The following is a 23211-nucleotide window of genomic DNA, read 5'->3' as shown; positions in this document are numbered from 1 at the left end:
ACACAAAGAAGCACACCTCATGCACAAATGACCACCATCTCCATTGGCTTGGACTCGACTGCAACTGTCACATAGAACGAAAGCAGCAATCTGCGAAGGGGAAGGGATAGCAGCATATGGGTAGATAATACAGAACAAGCTACCCAAATTTTACATACAGTGCCTAAAGGGCCAGTAATAAACATGCTGGAAGAGATGGAAATCTGTTTACATACATTCATACACCCAGAGATAATACTGAATGAGCAAATTGAACTTAAACACAAACAAAACATAGGAAATTTCATAAAAATTATCTGTCAGGACAGTGGATAGATACATAGCAACAAATAATATCAAACAACCAGAGATTGAATTATCACTAAATTCACAGCAAGCTGCAGATTAAAATAAGTGATACTGTAACCATAAAGCATTGTTGGGAAACGTGTCAGCAAGCAGAAAAAAAAGATGCACCTGCAAAAATTAAAAAGGACATATAGCACAAAAATTACAAGAAAGAAGTGTTTAATTTCATTTGTAATTGATTACAAATGAATAAGTAGGACTAAACATAGTGTCTATCAAAACTTGTCCACAAAAATATATTACAGTGACAATATCTAGCAGTCTCATGTGGACATGCAAGTAATAAGTAAAGTAATTAATAACTAAGAAAAAAATAGGACTAACAAAATTTGTAAATAACATACAGAAAAAGGAGAAATATAACAGTATTAATTGCTGGATTATGTCAAATAAGCTGTCACAAAAATACTAATACAAAAAACATAATTTGACAACTGCATAAAGTAATAATATAATTGTATGGACAAAAACATCTACTCACCAAGTCTCAGCAGAAGACACACATAAAATATGGTTATAATTAGGCAAGTTTTCAGTTCCAGTGGCTCCTTCTTCAGGCAGGATGGTTGAAGGGGAAGGAAGAGGGGCAGAAGAAAAGAACTGGAGAGGTCTAGGAAAAGGGGTAGATTTTGGGAAATTCACCCAGAACCCCAGGTCAGGAGAGACTTACCAGATGGGATGATAAGATCGATAAGTTTTGATAGACACTATGTTTAGTCCTGCTTATTCATTTGTAATCAATTACAAATGAAATTAAATATTTCTTTCTTGTAATTTTTGTGCTATATGTCCTTTTTAATTTTTGCAGGTGCATCTTTTTTTCTGCTTGTTGACATGTTTCCCAACAAGGTTTATGGTTACAGTATCACTTATTTTAATCTGCATCTTGCATCTGCATCTGACCAAAAGAACATATTTGACAAGCAAATAGATGTGACAGAATCACTGATGTCACATGGATATCAAAACCATTGCATGTTTGTAAAAATATATAGTAATGAAACCTATTTAGTAATTACCTATAAAATTAGAAATAATGTACCAAAATTATTAACCTTGACTTATAGATAACCTGATGATGGCAGCTCAGCTGAAATAGGCCTACTATTTAAAAAAAAAGGGGGGGGGGGGAGAGAGAGAGAGAGAGAGAGAGAGAGAGAGAGAGAGAGAGAGAGAGAGAGAGAGAGAGAGGGAGAGGGGGGGGGGGTCAAACTTAGCAGTGTACTTTGACTTATAATTATTACAGTGTTCTGAAGTATATAATGTATCTACAATGTCCTTGACTATATATAACTCAGAAAAAGTAGCAGTATACATATACATGTGCTGTATTTGCCCTAATCTCTTCTGAGTTGGTTGGAAGCTGTTCAAGGGAGAAGCACATTTGACATGCTGACAACACAACCTGACACTAGTCTTTTTGATTCAGTGGTTGTAGTTAGAATTTTCTGAGCACGAAGCTATTATAACATAATTGATCACTGGTTATAAACACAGAGTTGATGACAGTAAGAATCTATTTCTGCAATAAGGGCAACAAGAAAAGAACTGCTTGAGCAGCCAACAGCAGACATTAGTACTAGCAGAGGCCTTTACAATAACTAGTAATGATAGTTCAGTCAATTTGAGCATGTACAGGACTGTAGTAATCTGTTGCCATCCTTTTAAAATGTGATATAAAACATAGGCAAAGGAGTGTGGCTATAACAAAACTCATAAAGACTTCTTTGCACTTGAATTTTTCAATAAAACAATGGAAATTGTTCAGTAATCTGTATTGTCTGTGTTGACCCAAGGTCTTCCCATTCCATACTCTAGTACTGTGATTGTGGCACATAAGGTGAACCCACATATTATTACAGGTGACTGCAGACAGAAGTCAAAAATGAGGCACATTCCCTTTTGAAACAGTTGAGTAAAAATTGGCAGAAGTAAACTGTTTGACTTTGAGTTTTTCAGTAAGCTGTCTTGATACCCACTTTCCAAAGTTCATTGTTGATGATTTGAAAGGCAGAACAATGACTGATGTCCAAAGAGATACTACCATATTGTTGGTATCTTATCTATCCACTAAAACTATCTTTTGAGGTTGCTGAATCTTTTGGACCATGGTGGACATTGACAGGTGTCCACTCCCTCTTCATCTGTTGCACTTATTGAGCCACTTTCAAACATCCTGATCCACAAATGAAAACTTTCTGTGACATGACACTATTCTTGTATTATTCTGAAAGTCTTCAGTGAATTTCAGCTCCTTTCACCCCTTCCAATCAAAAAAGTAAAACCACTGCTTATTCCACTTTGGTGCAGACTAGTGGAAGAGGACATGTTTATGTTGTCACTAACAGAATCCAACTAAAGAGGTCTGAATTGAAAGATGTTTACACGACTACAGTGGTAACAATTGCAAGGTGATGTCTGTAGAAGGTAGTGTAATAATTTTTAAGGTGTGTTATGACAAAAGTGTAAATAATTTTTAACCGTCCATCGTATATCCACTTCCTCATGCTACCAATTCTGTGTTGTGGGTTTTTGATGAGAATAAGCTGTCGAGGTGGAGGTGGAAATGAACTATTAGGGTATGAGCTGTGTTCTCAGTTACTGCATGCCTCCAGCATGTTCGGGACATCAGTGGAATGCAGGAAGTGTGCATTTGTGACATAGTCACAGCTTTTCAGTTGTTGTGGAATGGACAGTTTTTCCCATGGACCAATGTCCTCAGCTTTACATATTTATTAGCTGATATTTTAAGATACAGTGGTAACATGTTGGTGCTATCGTATTTCATGCAGGACTCGTGGAGAGAGAGTGCTCAGTGACAGCTAGCATTGTTAGTTGCTGTTTAATTGTATGACATTTGTACTCAGTGTTGGCTTTTTTCATGATTCAGGTTGTCTGAAGTTCGTAAAATCTCTGTTATTGGTGTGGGAAATGTTAGACTACTAAGTCCTCACTAATCATTTAAAAAACTGAACTAGGTGGCTGATGGATGATGCATTTGACAATTTCTGCCTCAATCTTACTGTTATTCCCAGCCTCTTTTGTTGATTGTTCTAGTTAAACGTTTCCTGCTAACAAATATATTTTAAAGCTTTCATTCTTTTCCATATGGTGAAGCCTCTTTCATGAACCACGGGCAACGTATGAGTGGCCAAGTAAGTGGTCCTGACAGTCGGGATACCAGTTACTTTGGAATAAGGCTGGGCATCTCGGACATATTCTGAGTCATGGTCACCTTTGTGCTCATACGGCAAAGACTACCAAATCCACCGGTTAGTCCCTCAGCCGTTAGGGGTAAAACCCTATGGGACTCGGGGGGAAGTAAGGCTAGCAACCTGCTTCCCTGGTACTTTAAATATGATGCTGGCAACAATCAGAGCAAAATGCCTCGGACCTTTGGAGGTGACGGAGTCCCACCTCTAACTGACAAACCAGGGACTCCTAAGATACGACTTGGCAAACAAATGGTAATGAGATGGGGAGCTATTAATATCAATGGGGGCTACTCTGGGAAGAAGGTAGAGCTGGCAGAGGCTGCAAGATGGGGCTGGACGTTTTAGCTGTTAGTGACATTCGGGTAAGGGGTGAGAAAGAAGAGGAAGTGGGAGAATACAAGGTCTACCTGTCAGGAGTCAAAGCAGGAATAGCACAATGGGGTGTAGGGCTTTACATCAGGAAAGAAATGGAACCCAGCGTAGTTGCAATAAGGCATGTAAATGAACGACTGATGTGGATAGATTTGACAGTGTCTAGCAAGAAAATTAGGATTGTGTCAGTATATTCGCATTGTGAAGGGACAGATCAAGATAAGATGGATAGTTTTTATGAGGCACTCAGTGATGTAGTTGTTAGAGTAAAGGCCAAGGACAGTGTTCTGCTCATGGGTGATTTTAACGCCAGGATTGGAAATCAAACAGAAGGGTATGAAAAGGTTATGGGTAAATTTGGAGAGGATATGGAGGCCAACAGGAACGGGAAACAACTCTTGGATTTCTGTGCCAGTATGGGCTTAGTAATCACAAACTCCTTTTTTAAACATAAGAACATTCACCGCTATACTTGGGAAGGCAGGGGAACCAGATCTGTCATTGACCATATAATAACAGATCAGGAATTCAGGAAGGCTGTGAGGGACACACGTGTATTCAGAGGATTCTTTGATGACACTGATCATTATTTAATCTGCAGTGAAATTGGGATTGTGAGGCCGAAAGTGCAGGAGGTCAGGTCCATATGTAGGAGGATAAGAGTGGAGAAACTTCAGGATAAGGAAATCAGGCACAAGTACATAACAGCAATCTCAGAAAGGTACCAGTTAGTTGAATGTAGTCAATTACAGTCATTGGAAAAGGAATGGACAAGGTACAGGGACACAGTACTAGAAGTGGCTAAAGAATGTCTTGGAACAGTAGTGTGTAAAAGTAGGATGAAGCAAACAGCTTGGTGGAATGATACAGTCAAGGCAGCCTGTAAAAGGAAAGAGAAGGCTTATCAAAAATGGCTACATACCAGAACCCAGGTAGACAGAGAAAGTTATGTTGAAGAAAGAAACAAAGCCAAACAGATAATTGCAGCATCCAAGAAGAAATCGTGGGAAGACTTTGGAAACAGGTTGGAGACTATGGGTCAAGCTGCTGGAAAACCATTCTGGAGTGTAATTAGCAGTCTTCGAAAGGGAGGTAAGAAGGAAATGACAAGTATTTTGGACAGGTCAGGAAAACTGCTGGTGAATCCTGTGGATGCCTTGGGCAGATGGAGGGAATATTTTGAAGAGTTGCTCAATGTAGGTGAAAATGCGATCAGTAATGTTTCAGATTTCGAGGTAGAATGGGATAGGAATGATGATGGAAATAGGATCACATTTGAGGAAGTGGAAAAAATGGTCGATAGATTGCAGTGCAATAAAGCGGCTGGGGTGGATGAAATTAAGTCAGAACTCATCAAATACAGTGGAATGTCAGGTCTTAAATGGCTACACAGAATAATTGAAATGGCGTGGGAGTTGGGACAGGTTCCATCAGACTGGACAAAAGCAGTAATCACACCAATCTGTAAACATGGAAACAGAAAAGATTGTAACAACTACAGAGGTATCTCTTTAATCAGCGTTGTGGGTAAAATCTTCTCAGGTATTGTTGAAAGGAAAGTGCGAGTCTTAGTTGAGGACCAATTGGATGAAAATCAGTGTGGGTTTAGGCCTCTTAGAGGTTGTCAGGACCAGATCTTTAGCTTACGGCAAATAATGGAGAAGTGTTATGAGTGGAACAGGGAATTGTATCTATGCTTTATAGATCTAGAAAAGGCATATGACCGGGTTCCTAGGAGGAAGTTATTGCCTGTTCTACAAGATTGTGGAATAGGAGGCAAACTTTTGCAAGCAATTAAAGGTCTTTACATGGATAGTCAGGCAGCAGTTAGAGTTGACGGTAAATTGAGTTCATGGTTCAGAGTAGTTTCAGGGGTAAGACAAGGCTGCAACCTGTCTCCACTGTTGTTCATATTATTTATGGATCATATGTTGAAAACAATAGACTGGCTGGGTGAGATTAAGATATGTGAACACAAAATAAGCAGTCTTGCATATGCGGATGACTTAGTTGTGATGGCAGATTCGATTGAAAGTTTGCAAAGTAATATTTCAGAGCTAGATCAGAAATGTAAGGACTATGGTATGAAGATTAGCATCTCCAAAACGAAAGTAATGTCAGTGGGAAAGAAATATAAACGGATTGAGTGCCAAATAGGAGGAACAGAGTTAGAACAGGTGGACGGTTTCAAGTACTTAGGATGCATATTCTCACAGGATGGCAACATAGTGAAAGAACTGGAAGCGAGGTGTAGCAAAGCTAATGCAGTGAGCGCTCAGCTACGATCTACTCTCTTCTGCAAGAAGGAAGTCAGTACCAAGACTAAGTTATCTGTGCACCGTTCAATCTTTCGACCAACTTTGTTGTATGGGAGTGAAAGCTGGGTGGATTCAGGTTACCTTATCAACAAGGTTGAGGTTACGGATATGAAAGTAGCTAGGATGATTGCAGGTACTAGTAGATGGGAACAATGGCAGGAGGTTGTCCACAATGAGGAAATCAAAGAAAAACTGGGAATGAACTCTATAGATGTAGCAGTCAGGGCGAACAGGCTTAGATGGTGGGGTCATGTTACATGCATGGGAGAAGCAAGGTTACCCAAGAGACTCGTGGATTCAGCAGTAGAGGGTAGGAGGAGTCGGGGCAGGCCGAGGAGAAGGTACCTGGATTCGGTTAAGAATGATTTTGAAGTAATAGGCTTAACATCAGAAGAGGCACCAATGTTAGCACTGAATAGGGGATCATGGAGGAACTGTATAAGGGGGGCTATGCTCCAGACTGAACACTGAAAGGCATAATCAGTCTTAAATGATGATGATGATGATGATGATGATGATGATGATGATGGCCATAAACAGTGATGCTAAGTATATATGAAAGTGTAAAAAAATAACCAAATAAAGTGTAAGTTAACTCAGAGTAAAGTGTGATGGAGGTGTGTCCTCACTGTTACGTTAACCCTGAATTTTGATTGATAGTTTTCAAACACTAATAAATGTAGCAATGGAAAATTGATTACTGTTCACCATATACCGAAAATGTTAAGTTGCAGATAGGCATGACACAAAGATGGTCACGTGCGTCCCCCTCTCCACTCTCTCTCTCTATCTCTCTCTCTCTCTCTCTCTCTCTCTCTCTCTCTCTCTCTCTCTCTCTCTCTCTCACACACACACACACACACACACACACACACAACAGTCTCTGGCTGCCAAGGCCAGACTTCGTTTTCTGCGTATGTCTGGTTAGCTTGCATGTTAAGGAATTTGGGGAATGATGGTGAGGCAAGGTTTGAGATTACTGAGATTATGACATTCTGGAAAGTTAACAGAGTGTGATTTGGGGGGGGGGGGGGGGGGGCAGTGGGGGTGGATCATGGTTGAATGGAAGAGTGAGCTGAGTCAGCCAGAGTTCAAGTCTTTGGTTGAGTCTGATTGGTAGGGTTGGTGGCAAAATAGTGTTGCCACTGTGGGGACTGGGAGAAGGAGGGAAGGTCTTTAACATCCTGCATGACTGAATTTGGGAGGGGGAGGTGAGGCCTTAAAAGGACCGATGATTCTGTGGGGCTAAGGCTTTTGGAGGAAAGGTTCCCGACTGGGTTTCAGGTCTGTTTAGCTTCTGTATTCTGTGGGGTGGTGAGAGGGAGTTTTTGAGGGAGGGGTAAATGTAGTTGGCTATGGAGGATGGCGGGGAGAGGGGAGGGGGGGGGGGGTTGGGCATTATTGTAGAGAGGTGATGGATAGTGGTAGTCCATGATGTGAATAGAAGGTGAACAGATTGGAGAGCTTTTTAAGGTGGCATAGTGCCTGCTGCTCTAGTTCCTGGAAGGCAAGACTTTGTGTAAGATATTATTCCAGGAATTTGGTATTGCATAACAGGAGAATTTTAAGGCTGGAGAGGAGGTACTGCAAGGAGGTTTGTACCTGATTGACATGGTTTTGCAGGACTATGTTAGGTCTCACAGAATCTGAACAGATGGAGGTCGTTGTGGAAGGAAGGGCAGCAGCAGGAGATGGGTGATTTGATGGTAAGTCCATTTGGAGGGATTCCATAAGCCAAGCAACCGTGCAGGAACAATATGTGGGGCTGAGTTCTGGCTAGGAATAAGGAAACTTTTCTGAATTGACACAGATGGAATGTGCAGTGATCCATGCTGGATGATACAAACACTTAAAAATATGTAAATAACGTATAAATACAGGTGAAAAAAATCACAAAACTATGCCAAAATATGTGGGAAAAATCACAAAAAGGATGGAACAGGTGATGTATGGGGAAACAAGATGAAACCTGTGAGAGTAGACAGATAATGAAAGGTGAAAACCAACTGAAATTGACGTGAGAATGCAATGAGACAAAAAAAGTAAAAAAATAAGAAGATTATAATGTGGGTTGCAAGTCTATGGAGAGACTAGATGATTAGATTAGATTAGTTTTTCGTTCCATAGACCCGTGATCCGTGTTGAGGAGATCCTCATGGATGTGGAACATGTCGCTTTTTTTTTTAGCTGAAATAACAATACTAATAGTATGAATGTATACAATACATCATTTGTTTTTATTAAAAAATTCGTCAATGGAGTAGAAGGAGTTGGCCACTAGTAAGTCTTTCAGGCTCCTTTTAAACTGATCTTTATTTGTAACTACATTTTTTATGTTTGCTGGCAAATTATTGAAGACGAGTGTTCCTGAGTAGTGGACCCCTTTTTGAACTAAAGTAAGTGCTTTTAAGTCCTTGTGCATATCATTTTTGTTCCTGGTATTGTATGTATGAACTGAGCTGTTTGTTGGAGAAAGAGAGATATTATTTAGGACAAATTTCATTAAGGAGTAAATATACTTAGAGGCAGTAGTTAGTATACCCATTTCTGTGAAGAGGTTTCTACTAAACGTCCGTGAGTTTACTCCACAAATAATACGTAATACACACTTTTGGACTTTGAAAACTTTTGTTTGACTTGAAGAGTTACCCCAAAATATTATACCATATGACGTTATGGAATGAAAGTAGGCAAAGTATGCAAGCTTTTTCACTTTTATGTCACCTATGTCTGCTAACACTCGAATTGCATATACAGATTTGTTAAGGCGTTTCTGCAGTTCTGTGGTGTGCTCCTCCCAACTGAATTTATTATCAAGTTGTAATCCCAGGAATTTAAGACTGTCAACCTCTTCTATCTGCTCTTCTTCGTATTTTATGCATATGCTGGGTGGAAACCTCTTACAGGTCCTGAATTGCATATAGTGAGTCTTTTCGAAGTTTAATGTCAGTGAGTTGGCTTTAAACCATTTATTAATATCCATGAAAATATCATTAGCAGATCTTTCTAGAACTACACTCGGCATACTATTTATTGCAATACTTGTGTCATCTGCAAACAAAACGAACTCTGCTTCTGGCAGTGTAACTGATGAGAGATTATTAATGTACACAAGAAAAAGCAATGGCCCTAAGATGGATCCTTGTGGGACAGCACATGTAATTTCTTCCCATTCTGATGATGACAGATGACTTAATTCACTAGTCCCTTGTACTGACACCCTTTGTTTCCTGTTAGCTAGGTATGACTTAACCATTTTGCAGCACTGCCCGTGACACCATAGAATTCTAATTTATTTAAAAGGATGTTGTGGTTTACACAATCGAATGCCTTTGACAAATCACAGAAAATACCTGCTGCTTGTAACTTGTTATTTAATGAATTAAGTACATTTTCACTGTATGTGTAAATAGCCTTTTCGATATCAGAACCCTTCAGAAATCCAAACTCTGTTCTTGGTAATATGTTATTTGTGGTCAGATGGTTGAGAAGCTGCCTGTACATTACTTTTTCTAAAATTTTTGAGAATGCTGGCAAAAGAGAAATCAGTCCATAGTTTGATGGCATCTCTTTATCCTCTTTCTTGAATAGAGGCTTAACATCTGCATATTTCAGCCAGTCAGGAAATGTCCCAGTTATAATTGACTGGTTACACAAGTAACTTAGAATTGTGCTAAACTCACAAGAACATGCCTTAATTAACTTTGTTGATATTTCATTGTAACCACTAGAATGCTTTGTTTTTAAAGATTTTATTATGGAAGTTATTTCTTTTGGTGAAGTGAGTGACATATTCATGTACCTAAAGCTATTTGTAAAGGCTAGTTTCAGATATTCAAGAGCATTATTTACTGTTCCTGACAATCCCATTCTATCAGTAACAGATATAAAGTAATTGTTAAATAGATTTGCCACACTATGCCCATCGGTTGCTAATGTGTCATCTACCCTTAGTGCTATTTGCTCCTGTTCCTTTCTGGTTCTATCAGTCTCCTCTTTCACTATATCCCATATTGCTTTTATTTTGTTCCCTGGCATTGCTATCTTGTTCTCGTAGTGCATTTGTTTAGATGTCTGAATTACTTTTTTAAATATTTTACAGTATTCCTTGTATTTAGCTAAATCATCAGCATTGGAGCTATTCTTGGTCGACAGATACATTTTCCTTTTTGTCTTACAGGAAACCTTTATTCCTTGTGTGATCCATGGTTTTATTATAGACTTCTGTTTAATTTGAGTAACTTTTAGAGGAAAACAGTTTTCAAAGATGGTACTGACATTATTCATGAATGTGTTATATTTTTCATTCATGTCATGAGCACTATAAACATCTTTCCAGTTCATATCTTTGAGCAGTTTTCTAAAATACTCAATTTTTGGTTGATTGAATACTCTCCTGTACTCAGATTTAGCAGTCTTGATAATCTGCTTAGAATTTACATCTAAAACAAGGAGCTGCATGTCATGATCTGATAGTACATTTATTACAGGTGGGAGTGTTGGGAGAAGAGGTAAAAGGTTGCATGGCACAGGAAGGTATGGAAAATAAAACACAAAAATACTTGAGAATGATGCAGGAAGAATGATCAATTTGAAAATGTCAGATTAATGATAGTGGCAGGAGTAGTGGGGGACATTCTGGCCTCAGCAACCAGATTTTGTGGGCATGTGGGTGAGAGTTGCATTTGTGTGTGTGTGTTGAGAGAGAGAGAGAGAGAGAGAGAGAGAGAGAGAGAGAGAGAGAGAGAGAGAGAGAGAGAGAGAGAGAGAGAGAGAGGGGGGGGGGGGGGGGGGGGGCGGGGGCGGGAGTGTGTTGTCTAATGTCACTGAAGGCTTTCTTGCCAAAAACTAACTTATTTGACTGTCTTTTTGTTGCGCCTATCCGTAACTCAATATCTCCACTATATGGTGAGCAGCAGTCTATCATTTTCATAATATTGTCACTAATAAATCTAGTGCTTATAATATTGAAAGTCTGTTCATACACAGTGTCTTCTATTAACGGTTATGGATTCCACTTTTTCAGACGGGTCCTGAGTCAGGAACTGACAAAGTGAAAAAAGGTGGTTCATATATGTGCCACCACAGTTATTGCTTCAGATACAGATGTGCAGCACGGAGCCAGAACACTCCGGATAGTTCTGCTGGTAACCTCGGATTTCGCTGTGCTGCAACCGCACTACCTGAATACTTAAAACACTAATGCTTAAAAATGTTGCTACAAAAGGTAAGACAAGTGTTAGATTTTAGCGGCTAGCATATTAGTACTTCTAATTAATTGAGAGAGAGTATTGTTAGCTGGTACTTAACTTCAGTAGTGAAATGTTTATTACCAATTATGGACACATTTAAATTAAAAGGGACATATTATATAGCTTTCAGAAGTAATGATTTCATCATTCAGGAAGGGAGAAGAGGGGTATGTTGTGGAAGTTTAAAAGGCAAGGGACGGTTATTCAGACCCCAGGATGAGAGAAACCTGCCTCAGGTGGATGGATCTCTCTCAACCTGGGGCCTGATGACTTCTAGCCTTTCTAAACTCCCCCAACATATCCCTCTCTCCACTTTGATGACAAAACTATTAGTTCTGCAAGCTACGTAGTGTGTCGCCCTTACTTTCTTATTCATCTGTAAGTGACACAATACCTTTCACTTCCTGAAATTAAGTAATTCATTGTCACAAATTATTAGTTCCCTTAGCTAAATTTTCCTTGGTTACTATCAATGTTTTCTTCCATACATCAGTTTTTAAATAATCTGGGAGGAAATGTGATAGCTCACTGAAGAGTAGAAATGTTGAGTCGTCGAAAAGCATGCAAACAAAAATACTATCTTTCAGACAAATCTTCTTTTTTGAGATAGAGTACATGCACATACTAAGCTCTGCCACCACCTCCCCCCACCCTCCCCCTACACACATACACACACTCCTGTACAGCAGGGGGGAAAAACAGGCAGGGAGTGAGGGGGAGGACTGGGAAAGGATGTCTGGTGAGGCGAATCGGAGGGAGGCAGCAGGAGTATGAGATTGGAATGTGGAAAGGAGAAGCAGTAGGTGCACGAGTTACGAACGCAACACCTGGGCACCATAGCCGATGAGTTTGTGCATCAGACAATGACAATGACACAGAAGACTGTTGAGAAGAGGTTGTGACTGCAGAAGGTTAGTGGAGATTGTGGCCAGTATTATGGTAATGAAGTATGTGTTACAAACCTGCCTGACTCAGTCCCTTGCAACCAGGATCCACCCCTACTGGCCCCAAATCACCTCTGTTAACGTTCCAAACTTTCCTAACCTCAACCATTGCCTCCCGTCATTCCCCAAATCCCTCAGCCAGGAAATCAACGTGATGTCTGCAGAAAGAACTGCAATCCTTCACCTAAAAACTGACCCCAATCTTATAATCCTACCTGCTGACAAAGACTCCACCACTGTGGTTATGAACTGCAGGAATTTCACCATGTAGGGACTCAGCTAGCTGTCAGATGTATCCACCTACAAGGTCTGTCACAGTAATCCAGCAGGATCTCCAGCCCTTCCTCAAATCCTTAGGTCCAACTCAGAACCACTCCCCGGAGTTTCTCTCTCTTTCCTCATGCCCACCACCCACCAGTACTTGCACTCCTACCGTCTACATGCTTTCTGACATTCATAAACCTAGTTACTATGCCCAGAGAGAGAATCTCTGCACTTGTAGGCCAACACCATCTGTCTGTTATCCTTGTTTGTGACACAACATGCTGTGGAACATCAGCGAATGCATTGCTGAAAACCACCTACAACAGATAGTTCAGAACCTCACTCATGATGGAAATATATTAGAGCTAACAGCAACAAATAAACCAGAGCTCTTTGAAAACGTCCACATCAAAACTGGTATAGGTGATCTAGAGGCTGTTGTAGCAACAATTATTACAACTATTACCTAAGTACAAAGGACAATTAAAACACTTAGAAAGATTAATGTATTCTGTAACAACAATATGAAAAAGGTAGATTGCTAGTCACCACGTAGAGAAGTCATTGAGTCACAGAAAGATACAATGAAATGACTGCTAACATTAAAGCGCACTTGAAACTTTCAGCACAGGGCAGGAGCATGTAGAGGTACTCAGGCTCAAGTTCAAAAGAATAATGGACTATGCATTGTATAGATATGCGCCCAGTAGAACAGTTCATTCTGGGAGAGGGCCCTCTGTGGCATACACTCACTGTAATGAAACTTCTAAATTGAGAATACTGTAAAATAGGTGTAAAATAAAGCAAACAGCTATAAATAGAGAAATACTGAATGAAATGTGTTTGGCAATCAAGAGAGCAGTGATTGAAGCCTTTAGTGACTGCCATAACAGAATACTGTTGGAAGGTCTCTCACAAAATCCTAAAAATTCTGATCGCATGTTAAAGGTATTAGTGGCACCAAAGTTAGTGTCCAATCACTCACGGATGAGACAGGAATTGAAATTGATGGTAGCAGAGCAAAAGGAGAAATACTTAACTCTATTTTCAAGTGTTCTCTTAGAAAGAAAAACTCAGTGGTATTGCCATAATTTAATTGTTGTACCACCTCTGAAAGATGAGTGAGAAAGATGTCAGTGGTGTTGAAAAACAGCTGAATTGATAAAACAGAAGCCCGAGTGTGTGGTGGAATCCCTGTCTGATTTATACTGTATGTGCTATTGAAATAGCCCCTCCTCTAACCTCAATCTATTGTAGATCCTGTGAACAAAAATCTGTGCTCATTAGTTGTAAGAAAGCACAGGTTACACCTGTCTACAAGAAGGGTGGAAGAAGCTATCCGCAAAGCAACTGTCCAACATCCTTGGCATCCTTTTCTTGTAGAATCTTAGGATATATTCAGAGTTCAAACATAACAAGGTATCTTGAACAGAGTGACATCCTCCATCCCAACCAGCATGGATTCTGAAAACATTGATCATGTGAAAACAAACTTGCACTTTTCGTACATAATATACTAAAACCCATAGATCAATGAAGTCAGGCAGATGCAGTATTTCTTGATTTCTGAAAAGCATTTGACTCAGTGCCACATCTACACTTTTCATCAAAAGTATGATCATATGGGGGTAACAAGTGATATTTGCTATCGTAATGATGATGATCTCTTAGTATGGAGGAGACAGCATATTATCTTGGATGGAGAGTTGTGAATATATGCCGACGTAACTTCGTGAGTGACCCAGGGCATGTGTTGAGTCCCTTACCATTCTTGTTATATATTAATGACCTTGTGGACAACATTAATAGTAACCTCGTTTTTTTTTTTGTGTGTGTGTGTGTGTGTGTGTGTGTGTGTGTGTGTGTGTGTGTGTGTGTGTGTGTGTGTGTGCTGATGATGCAGTTATCTATTCATGAAGTACTGTGTGAAGAAGCTGTACAAATATTCAGTAATTGGCTATATAAAATATTTACTTGTCAAGCAGTGGCAGGAGAACACACATGTAAAAAAAAGAAGGGAGAAGGAAGAGAGGTGAAGGAAAAGTACTGGAGAGGTTTAGGAAAAACGGGCAGAGTTCGGAAAAGTCACCCAGAACCCCAGGTCAAGGGAAAATTGCCAGACAGGATGCCCTCTTCATCCTGAGAAAGCCTACTTACAACATTTACAGAGCCAGCTTTAAACAATGGCTCTAAGAACATGCTACAACCCCCTGCTTATGGCTCATATAGGGATTGTGAGGACAATATTATATTAATTACAGAGTGTATAGAGCCATTCAGTCAGTTGCTCTTCCCATGCTCCATTCCCAAATGGAATGGGAAAAAGCCCTGGTAACTGGTACACTCTCTGCCTGACATTCCAGTGGTTTGCAGAATATAAGATGTAGATTTCACATTCCTGTGTAAATGACACCAATCATTTCTTCCATTGACAATCTGCAGTTCCTGTGCTTTTAGCACCTGATGCTCTGCTTGTCACTATCATAGCCACCGCCCTCTACACCAGGCTGAGCCCTTAGTTACAGGCTCTTAGATGGAGCCACTAGAAAAGACATTTCGCAATAATGGATTACAGCATTTTAATTATCAGGACATTGAATATTTCCCATATGAATTTACGTAATGACAGTCAATGTTTTTGGAAATGTTGATATCAACTGATGTTTTTTTAACAGGTAGTAGTTCATGCTGCATGTGGAATGCTAGTTGAGCCCTATGTAACAGATGTTGGAGGGCATGGCATAGATAACAGCTCTTATAGGCCTCTTGAAGAATCATTCACTTCAGCTTAAGGCTGCATTCATAGCGGCACCAACAATGGTCGATGACACCATCAGCAGAGGTCACCTGATAACATCAGCCAATAACATGATAATAGTGCATACAATCCCCTTCATCAGTTTTTGTTGGGGTCAAGGAGGTTAGATTAGGTTAGAATCTATTCTATGTATGAAGCAGGTTAGATTTCAACCTCTTAGGATGTGGTGGATATGAGTGCTTGGATACGAGTGCTGTATAGTGGCTTCTGCTATTAAAGAGATGCCAAATGCATATGAACGAGCTTTCCTGCCTTTAAAGAATGTGGTGGCAAGTGCTACACACTCTGTCCTCAGTTATTGGAATAACCAGACAGTTTAACGAATGTATGAGATGATGGGAGAAACATTCTATTACATACTCAAGGTCATTTGTGGTGACCTTGGAAAGCAAGTTATAAAGACTCTGTTCCACTGTATTTAGTTAAAGTTGTACAGCTGTATGTCAGTTAACCTTCAATGACTGTCATTTAGCACAGGAGTGAAAGACAGCCATAAAGTGTAGCATAAGATTCTCGGAAAATCTAATGCACTTAAAAGTGGAAATACGTACCATACACCACATTTGCAGATCACTTCGTATTAAAAAAATCACTACCCTACTGGCATAAAACACAAGTAAGCAGTAATAATAATAATTATAATTTGTAAACAACTAATGACAACCTACCACTAAAACGACCCAGTACAGTAGCTATAAGCATATATGATACACCACCCTTTTCACTTGAATAAAATCGATGTCTAAAGCTTCCAGTAAAGATTTTGCCTATTTGAGGTTTTGAATAAACCTGCGATTTCAGTCCAGAGTTTCTGAACTATATCCCAATTATGATATTTTCATCCTCAGGATGCCACAAACTCCCTCTTACCAATTTCTCATGCTCCATATTTTGTGTGAGAGAATGTCAGTTGATTTGACTGAAGAAGAACTTGGGTGATGCCATATTGTTTTCCATTGAACCCCATATTTAGTGGGTTGTATGAATAATTTCTGTTTGAAAGTTCTAACACATTGTGGCTCTCTTGAAGAATGTCATTATTGGTACAGTTTGTTGTAAGGAAATGACAGAAAGTGTCCTGGGGATTAAAGAAATTACTTATGTCATTGTTTTGACTTTATAACTTGGGTGTTATGAAAGTATGCCATATCAAGGCAATGGTGTACTAAAGATAAAAAAAAGTCTGTTGGTATGATTTTTTTAGAATTAAATGTCAGTTAAATGTATGTTGGCGATTAGCACATCATATAATTGAAGTGAAGTAAGCCTGCAATATCACAGTAGTGTAGTGAATGTAGTCACAGATCAGAGTTACTGAGCCTAAGTTCGTGAGTTCATGACCTGCTGCCTCTAGTTTTTTACCTTCACATTTTCTAAAAGAGCCTGGGATTTTCTTAATAATTTAATAGATGTATGTTGTGTAATATTAGATGTTTTGTATGTATAAGAACTCTTTCTCGAGAGAGTTTGTTCCATTGTGTGACTGTGCTAAAGAATATGGACCAAGGAAGATTGTTTTCTATGTCACTGCTCGATTTGATCGCAATACAGTATTTATTGCCCCAGGGGCCTGACCTCTCTTCAGTGAGTATGTTCTTGGCTATCATGGGGCCCCAGCCATTGCAGCACTACTTTCTCTTTCTGTGCTGCAAACCTACACTTCCACTTTCTCTTACCTCGTACGATATTCCATCAGCAGGTTCTTTTGGTGCAGACCCTGCCTGGACTTGGTTCACAATTTTGGTCTTGATTTCCAGTTTCACTCCCTGTGCTATCTTCACCTTCCATGAAAGATTATATGGTCCCCCATTAGTGGGTTTGACCTGCCATCTTTTCCAAATTTTACAGAAGTGCATGTTGTGCAGGGAAGGTCGCTGTGGTGTATGCTCCGCTTCTGTGTCCTTCCACACCTCCACCCTGGCACATTTCCTCCCTGTTATCATAGCATGCCCAAACCCCAGTATGGTAGCCACACTATTGTGTGTGTGCATGCTGGTTGGGAGGGGATGTCGGTGGTCGTGCATGCTGGTAGCTCCCTGTTCACAGTGTTGGTGTCCGCACTACACACTCCATATTTATGCCATAGAATATGTGCCTGTCATGTTTAGGGCACGGGGACTCCCAGCAATGGATAAATGATGAGGTAGCCGTTGTGGTCGGGTGGCGCCTACAGTGGGAGCTCCCATGTGGAGTGGGTGGCACCATGGCGGGCAATTCACACATGAAGCGACTTAAACTTTCTCCCACTGGTGGCCACATGGCCCCAGCAGTCTCTTTGAATCGAAAGGCCTCATATAATGCAACAAAGTATGATCCCAATATGTTCATTTACCTGGCCACAACATAGGAGGAATGCAGGACTAGACAACAAGGGGAAAAATCCCCCCCCTCCCAAGTCCTTGGTCTGTACTAGGAGCGACAGGGACACCTTTCCAGCCACAAAGCCTTTATTTTTTTGTTGAACACATTGAAGACAAATATGAGGAAGTTGCAGCCATCTCCAAGATGAATAGCAGTTCCTTCCTGATTAAAATGTCGTCTCCTGCAAAGTCACGGGCACTGCTCACTTGCGAAAAGTTGGGTGGTATTCCCATGACTGTCGCTCACCCCAAGGGTCTCGATAAGGTCCAGAGCATCATCTTTCACCATGACCTTGTTTTGCAATCTGAGATTAAAACTGTGCGAGACTCGAATTCAGGACTTTCCCGTGAAAGGCAAAGGTCTGGAGTTTGAGTCTCAGTCCAGCACATAGCTTTAACCTGCCAGGAAGTTTCATATTGTTGCACACTCTGCTGCAGAGTGAAAATTTCATTCTGGAAACATCTCCCAGGCTGCGGGTAAGTCCTGTCTCTGCAATGTCCTTTCCTTCAGGAGAGCTAGTCTTGCAAGGTATGCAGGAGAGCTTCTGTTAAGTTTCGAAAGTAGGAGATGAGGTACTGGTTGAAGTAAAGATGTGAGGAGGGTCGTGAGTCATGCTTGGGTAGCTCAGTCAGTAGAGCACTTGCCTGTGAAAGGCAAAGGTCCCGAGTTTAAGTCTCGGTTCAGCACACAGTTTTAATGTACCAGGAAGTTTCATATCGGTGCACTCTCCGTTGCAGGGTGAAAACTTAATCCTGGATTCATCCATAGTGCCCATGGGGGCTAAGGGAAAACAGAGTTGCTACCAAGGCCATCATCTTAGATTTCGAGAGTGATATGTTGCCTGTGAAGGTCAAGGTGATGGTGTACTGGTGTGACATGAAACCCAATGTTCCTCCTCCTAAGAGATGCTTCAGGTGTATGAAGTTAAGACATACGTCTTTCTGTTGCACTGCTAGCCCTGTCTGCAGGAATTATGGACATCCTTTGGATGTGATCATTCCTTGTGCTCCTCTTCTCCCCCACCAAGCGAGTTGGCGCAGTGGTTAGCACACTGAACTCGCATTCGGGAGGACGATGGTTCAAACCTGCCTCCGGCTATCCTGATTTGGGTTTTCCGTGATTTCCCTAAATCATTTCAGGCAAATGCTGGGATGGTTCCTTCGAAAGGGCATGGCCAATTTCCTTCTCCATCCTTCCCTAATCCGAGCTTGTGCTCCGTCTCTAATGACCTCTTTGTCGATGGGACATTAAACACTAATCTCCTACTCCTCTTCCCCCTGTGTGTCCTCCTGCTCGCTATATTGCTCCACTTTTAAGCAGGAGAAGAAATTCCCAGAATATAAGACCCTGGAAAAGCTCATAAATCAGGAAGCAAAAGAAAAAAAAAGTATGAGTGTTTTAATCCCTATAAATGACACAATCTTACGCTACATCTTATGTTGTCAACTTCTCTGCTGATGGTGCTTTCCTCTGTTGCACCTCTTACAGCGGGCCCTCGTAGCTGCCCACTAATACCTGCCCTCCAGGCAGTTGGGCCTCCTCCTAGTGCTTCCATCGCACCCAGTTCGGGAGCATTGGCTCCCCACTTGCCATGCACACCAGTCCCCGTCCCCCAGCCATAGGGGCCTCATTTTCCTCTGGCTTCTGTAACTAGGAAGAGGTCTCTTGGAACTCTTCCTTCCATGGTTCCTGTTGGGCCATAGTCAGATGCCAGACAGTGGCTGAAGGCCATTGGACTTCTCGTTCTTCGTCTGTCACTGCAACCAATTCAAGGAAACTTTCCAAGTCCTTATCTTCTGAGGAGGAGGAGGAGGAGGAGGAGGAGGAGGAGGAGGACAGGGACAGAAGGAAGCCTTCTAAGACAAAGGAAACTCCAGTGACTCCCATGTTACCAGACTCTGCATGTACTACTCCTGTACTCAAGATAGAGATATTGGTGGCCCCTGAGACACCAGATCTCCCCAGTCAATGTGCCAAAGAACCTATGTTAATGGATCACCTGATGTCTCAACTGGAGGCAGCACATAACCCTGCGTCACAACCTGCCTCCCTCCCCTCTGCCCAGTCGCTTTGTGCTTCCACAGTGTTCAGACAGTCTGAAATGGGTTTTTCAACCACCTGGCTGAGCTACTGCAGCTATTAAGCACCCTGTATTATGTATTGGCATCTAGGAAAAGTGTTTTTTTGCATCTAGGAAAAGTGGTTTCCAGCAACTTGGAACCCTGCCCTTTGTGGATACCAATGTTATTTTAAGAATCATACCAACTATGAGAGGGTATCAGGTGCTGGACTCTATATAGTGACCTTGCGTGTCTTGATACACCTTTGGAGGCTGTGGCTGTTTGGGTAAGGGCACATCAGGATTTTACCATCTGTAATGCTTATTTCCCTCTTGATAATGTCATGTCCTAGGATTTACTGTCTGCCTTACTCTCACAGCTCCCCTCACCTTCCCTAGTCTTTGGTGATTTCAATGCCCATAGCCTCTCAGAGACAGCAAAGGACTTGGAAGAGCAGTTGAATGGAATGGATAGTGTCTTGAAAGGAGGATATAAGATGAACATCAACAAAAGCAAAACAAGGATAATGGAATGTAGCCGGGTGATGCTGAGGGAATTAGATTAGGAAATGAGACACTTAAAGTAGTAAAGGAGTTTTGCTATTTGGGGAGCAAAATAACTGATGATTGGTCGAAGTAGAGAAGATATAAAATGTAGACTGGCAATGCCAAGGAAAGCGTTTCTGAAGAAGAGAAATTTGTTAACATCGAGTATAGATTTAAGTGTCAGGAAGTCGTTTCTGAGAGTATTTGTATGGAGTGTAGCCATGTATGGAAGTGAAACATGGACGATTAATAGTTTGGACAAGAAGAGAATAGAAGCTTTCGAAATGTGGTGCTATAGAAGAATGCTGAAGATTAGATGGGTAGATCACATAACTAATGAGGAAGTATTGAATAGGATTGGGAAGCAGAGAAGATTGTGGCACAACTTGACCAGAAGAAGGATCGGTTGGTAGGACATGTTCTGAGGCATCAAGGGATCACCAATTTAGTATTGGAGGGCAGCGTGGAGGGTAAAAATCATAGAGGGAGACCAAGAGATGAATACACTAAACAGATACAGAAGGATGTAGGTTGCAGTAGGTACTGGGAGATGAAGAAGCTTGCACAGGATAGAGTAGCATGAAGAGCTGCATCAAACCAGTCTCAGGACTGAAGACCACAACAACAACAGCCCTTTGTGGGGTGGAACAATGACTACTGCCCATGGTAAAGACACTGAAAATTTACTGGCACAGATTGATCTCTGCCTCTTAAACTATGATGCCTCCCCCCACTTCAGTGTGGCACATGAAACTTATTCAGCCATTGATCTCTCCTGTTATTCTACCATTTATCCACTGGATGGCCCACGGTATCCAGTGTGGTTGGGGCCAGACTGCATGCACAACTAAATGCTGAAACATCTGTCATTGGATTGTCAGCATCACATCCTTGGCCTCTTTAATCAGATCTAGAAAGAGAGTGAGTTCTCATCTCAGTGGCGAGAAAGCATGACAGTCCCAGTACTGAAACTGGATAAGAACCACCTAGAGATGGACAGTTATCACCCATTCAGCCTTATTGGCATTCTCTGCAAGTTGCTCAAGCACATGATGAGCAAGCAGCTGCAATGGCTCCTTGAGTCTTGGAGCCTTTTGGCTGTATTTCATGAGGATTTTCACAAAGGCCGATCCGCTGCTGATAATTTGGTTTACCTGGAGTCCACCATCTGTATGGTCTTTGCACGTCGTCAGCACCTCATCACTGTTTTTTACGACCTACAGGTGGCGAATGACATGATTGTGTCACCACATTGTTACTATATTACAATAGTTCAGTCTCTGGGGTCCACTCCCAATTTTTGTCAAGAACTTCTTGTTGCCCAATAAATTTTGGGTTCAAGTGGGTGCTTCGCTCAGTACCCCTCTTTTACAAGAGATTGAGGTCCCATAGGGCTCTGTACTGAGCATCCCCCTCTTTCTAGTGGCCATAAGTGGTCTAGCAGTAGCTGTGGGGGCTTTGGTATCACTCTCCCTATATGCCAATGATTTTCACTTTTATTATTGCTCCTCTAGTATGGATGCTGCTGAGCATCACCTTCAGGGCACTATATGAAAGGTGTAGTCTTGGTCTCTCACCCATGGCTTTCGGTTTTCAGCAGCCAAGACTTGTCATGCACTTCTGTCACCATCATGCTGCCCACCCACACCTAGAGCTTTCTCAGACTATCACCTACTCCTTGTAATTGAGATGCACTGCTTTTTGGGACTAGACTTCGATTCCCGACTGACAAGACTTTCCAACCTTTGCCAACTTAAGCAAAAGTGAACACTTCACTGCCTCAGTAACTAGCTGGCATGCAGATCGCTCTACCTTTTTGCAGCACTACAAAGCCCTGATTCTGTCCCGTCTTGATTATGGGAGTGTTGCATATGGTTCCGCGTCACCCTCAACATTGCAGATAGTGGACACCGTTCATCACTGTGGGCTCCAACTTGTGAGAGGAGCCTTCCGAACTAGCCTTGTGGGCAGCCTACTACTTGTGGCAGGAACCCCTCCGTTACCAGCAAGTGCCAACAACAACTGCTGAATTACACTATATGCATTTGTAGCTTCTGTGAACATCCTAAATACCATGTCCTTTTTGCTGGAAGGGAGCTCCACCTCCCACAACAGCAACCCAGAACTGGGTGTACAATTGCTGCGTACCTCCAGTGTGTCTGCTCGGAACTGCAACTTCCCTCACTGTCACTTCTGGTAGGTACACATCACATCTACCCCTATAGCTTACCCCCCAACATCAGATTTGTCTTGAAGTTTGCTTTGGTCCAAAAGATTCCACTGACCCCACGATTTTCTCCCTGTTCTTGGCTCTCCTTGAGACATATCTGGGTTTGGAAGTGGTGTTCACTGATGGCTCAAAAATCAACGGACGAACAGCCTTTGCATACTTACATGCGTGGTGCAGCAAGCTCTGCTCTCTGCCAGACAGCTGTAGTGTCTTCACTGCTGAATTGATGCCCATTAAACTAGCCCTTAGCCATGTTCATCCTTCCACTGGAAAGAATATTCTTGTCTGTAGTGACTCCCTTAGTGTTTTTCACCCCCCCCCCCCCTCCACCCCAAGTCATGTTGGGATTTCAAGATGCCTATTTCAGGATGCCTATTGTGGAAATGAGGATCCCAGAACCAAATTTTCAATTGTGTATATTCTGGAACTCAGAACAGTCTGCCCGAATTTCCCCAAACAAACTGAGGACAATTAAGGAGACCAT

General features: G+C 41.5%; 1 protein-coding gene across 1 annotated transcript in view; it reads left to right on the top strand.

Annotated features, from left to right (window-relative positions):
* LOC126090404 (formylglycine-generating enzyme) overlaps positions 1 to 23211 on the top strand; it is a 123037-nt gene that overhangs the window by 78140 nt on the left and 21686 nt on the right. The window contains exon 4 of the mRNA XM_049906984.1: positions 11280 to 11480. Coding sequence (XP_049762941.1) covers positions 11280 to 11456 — 177 coding nt within the window. The 3' untranslated portion in view covers positions 11457 to 11480. The remainder of the gene's footprint in view (positions 1 to 11279; positions 11481 to 23211) is intronic.

The sequence above is a fragment of the Schistocerca cancellata genome, chromosome 1 (genome assembly GCF_023864275.1).
Source record: "Schistocerca cancellata isolate TAMUIC-IGC-003103 chromosome 1, iqSchCanc2.1, whole genome shotgun sequence".
NCBI classification, from domain to species: Eukaryota; Metazoa; Arthropoda; class Insecta; order Orthoptera; family Acrididae; genus Schistocerca; species Schistocerca cancellata.
This window is presented reverse-complemented; position numbering and strand designations above follow the sequence as displayed.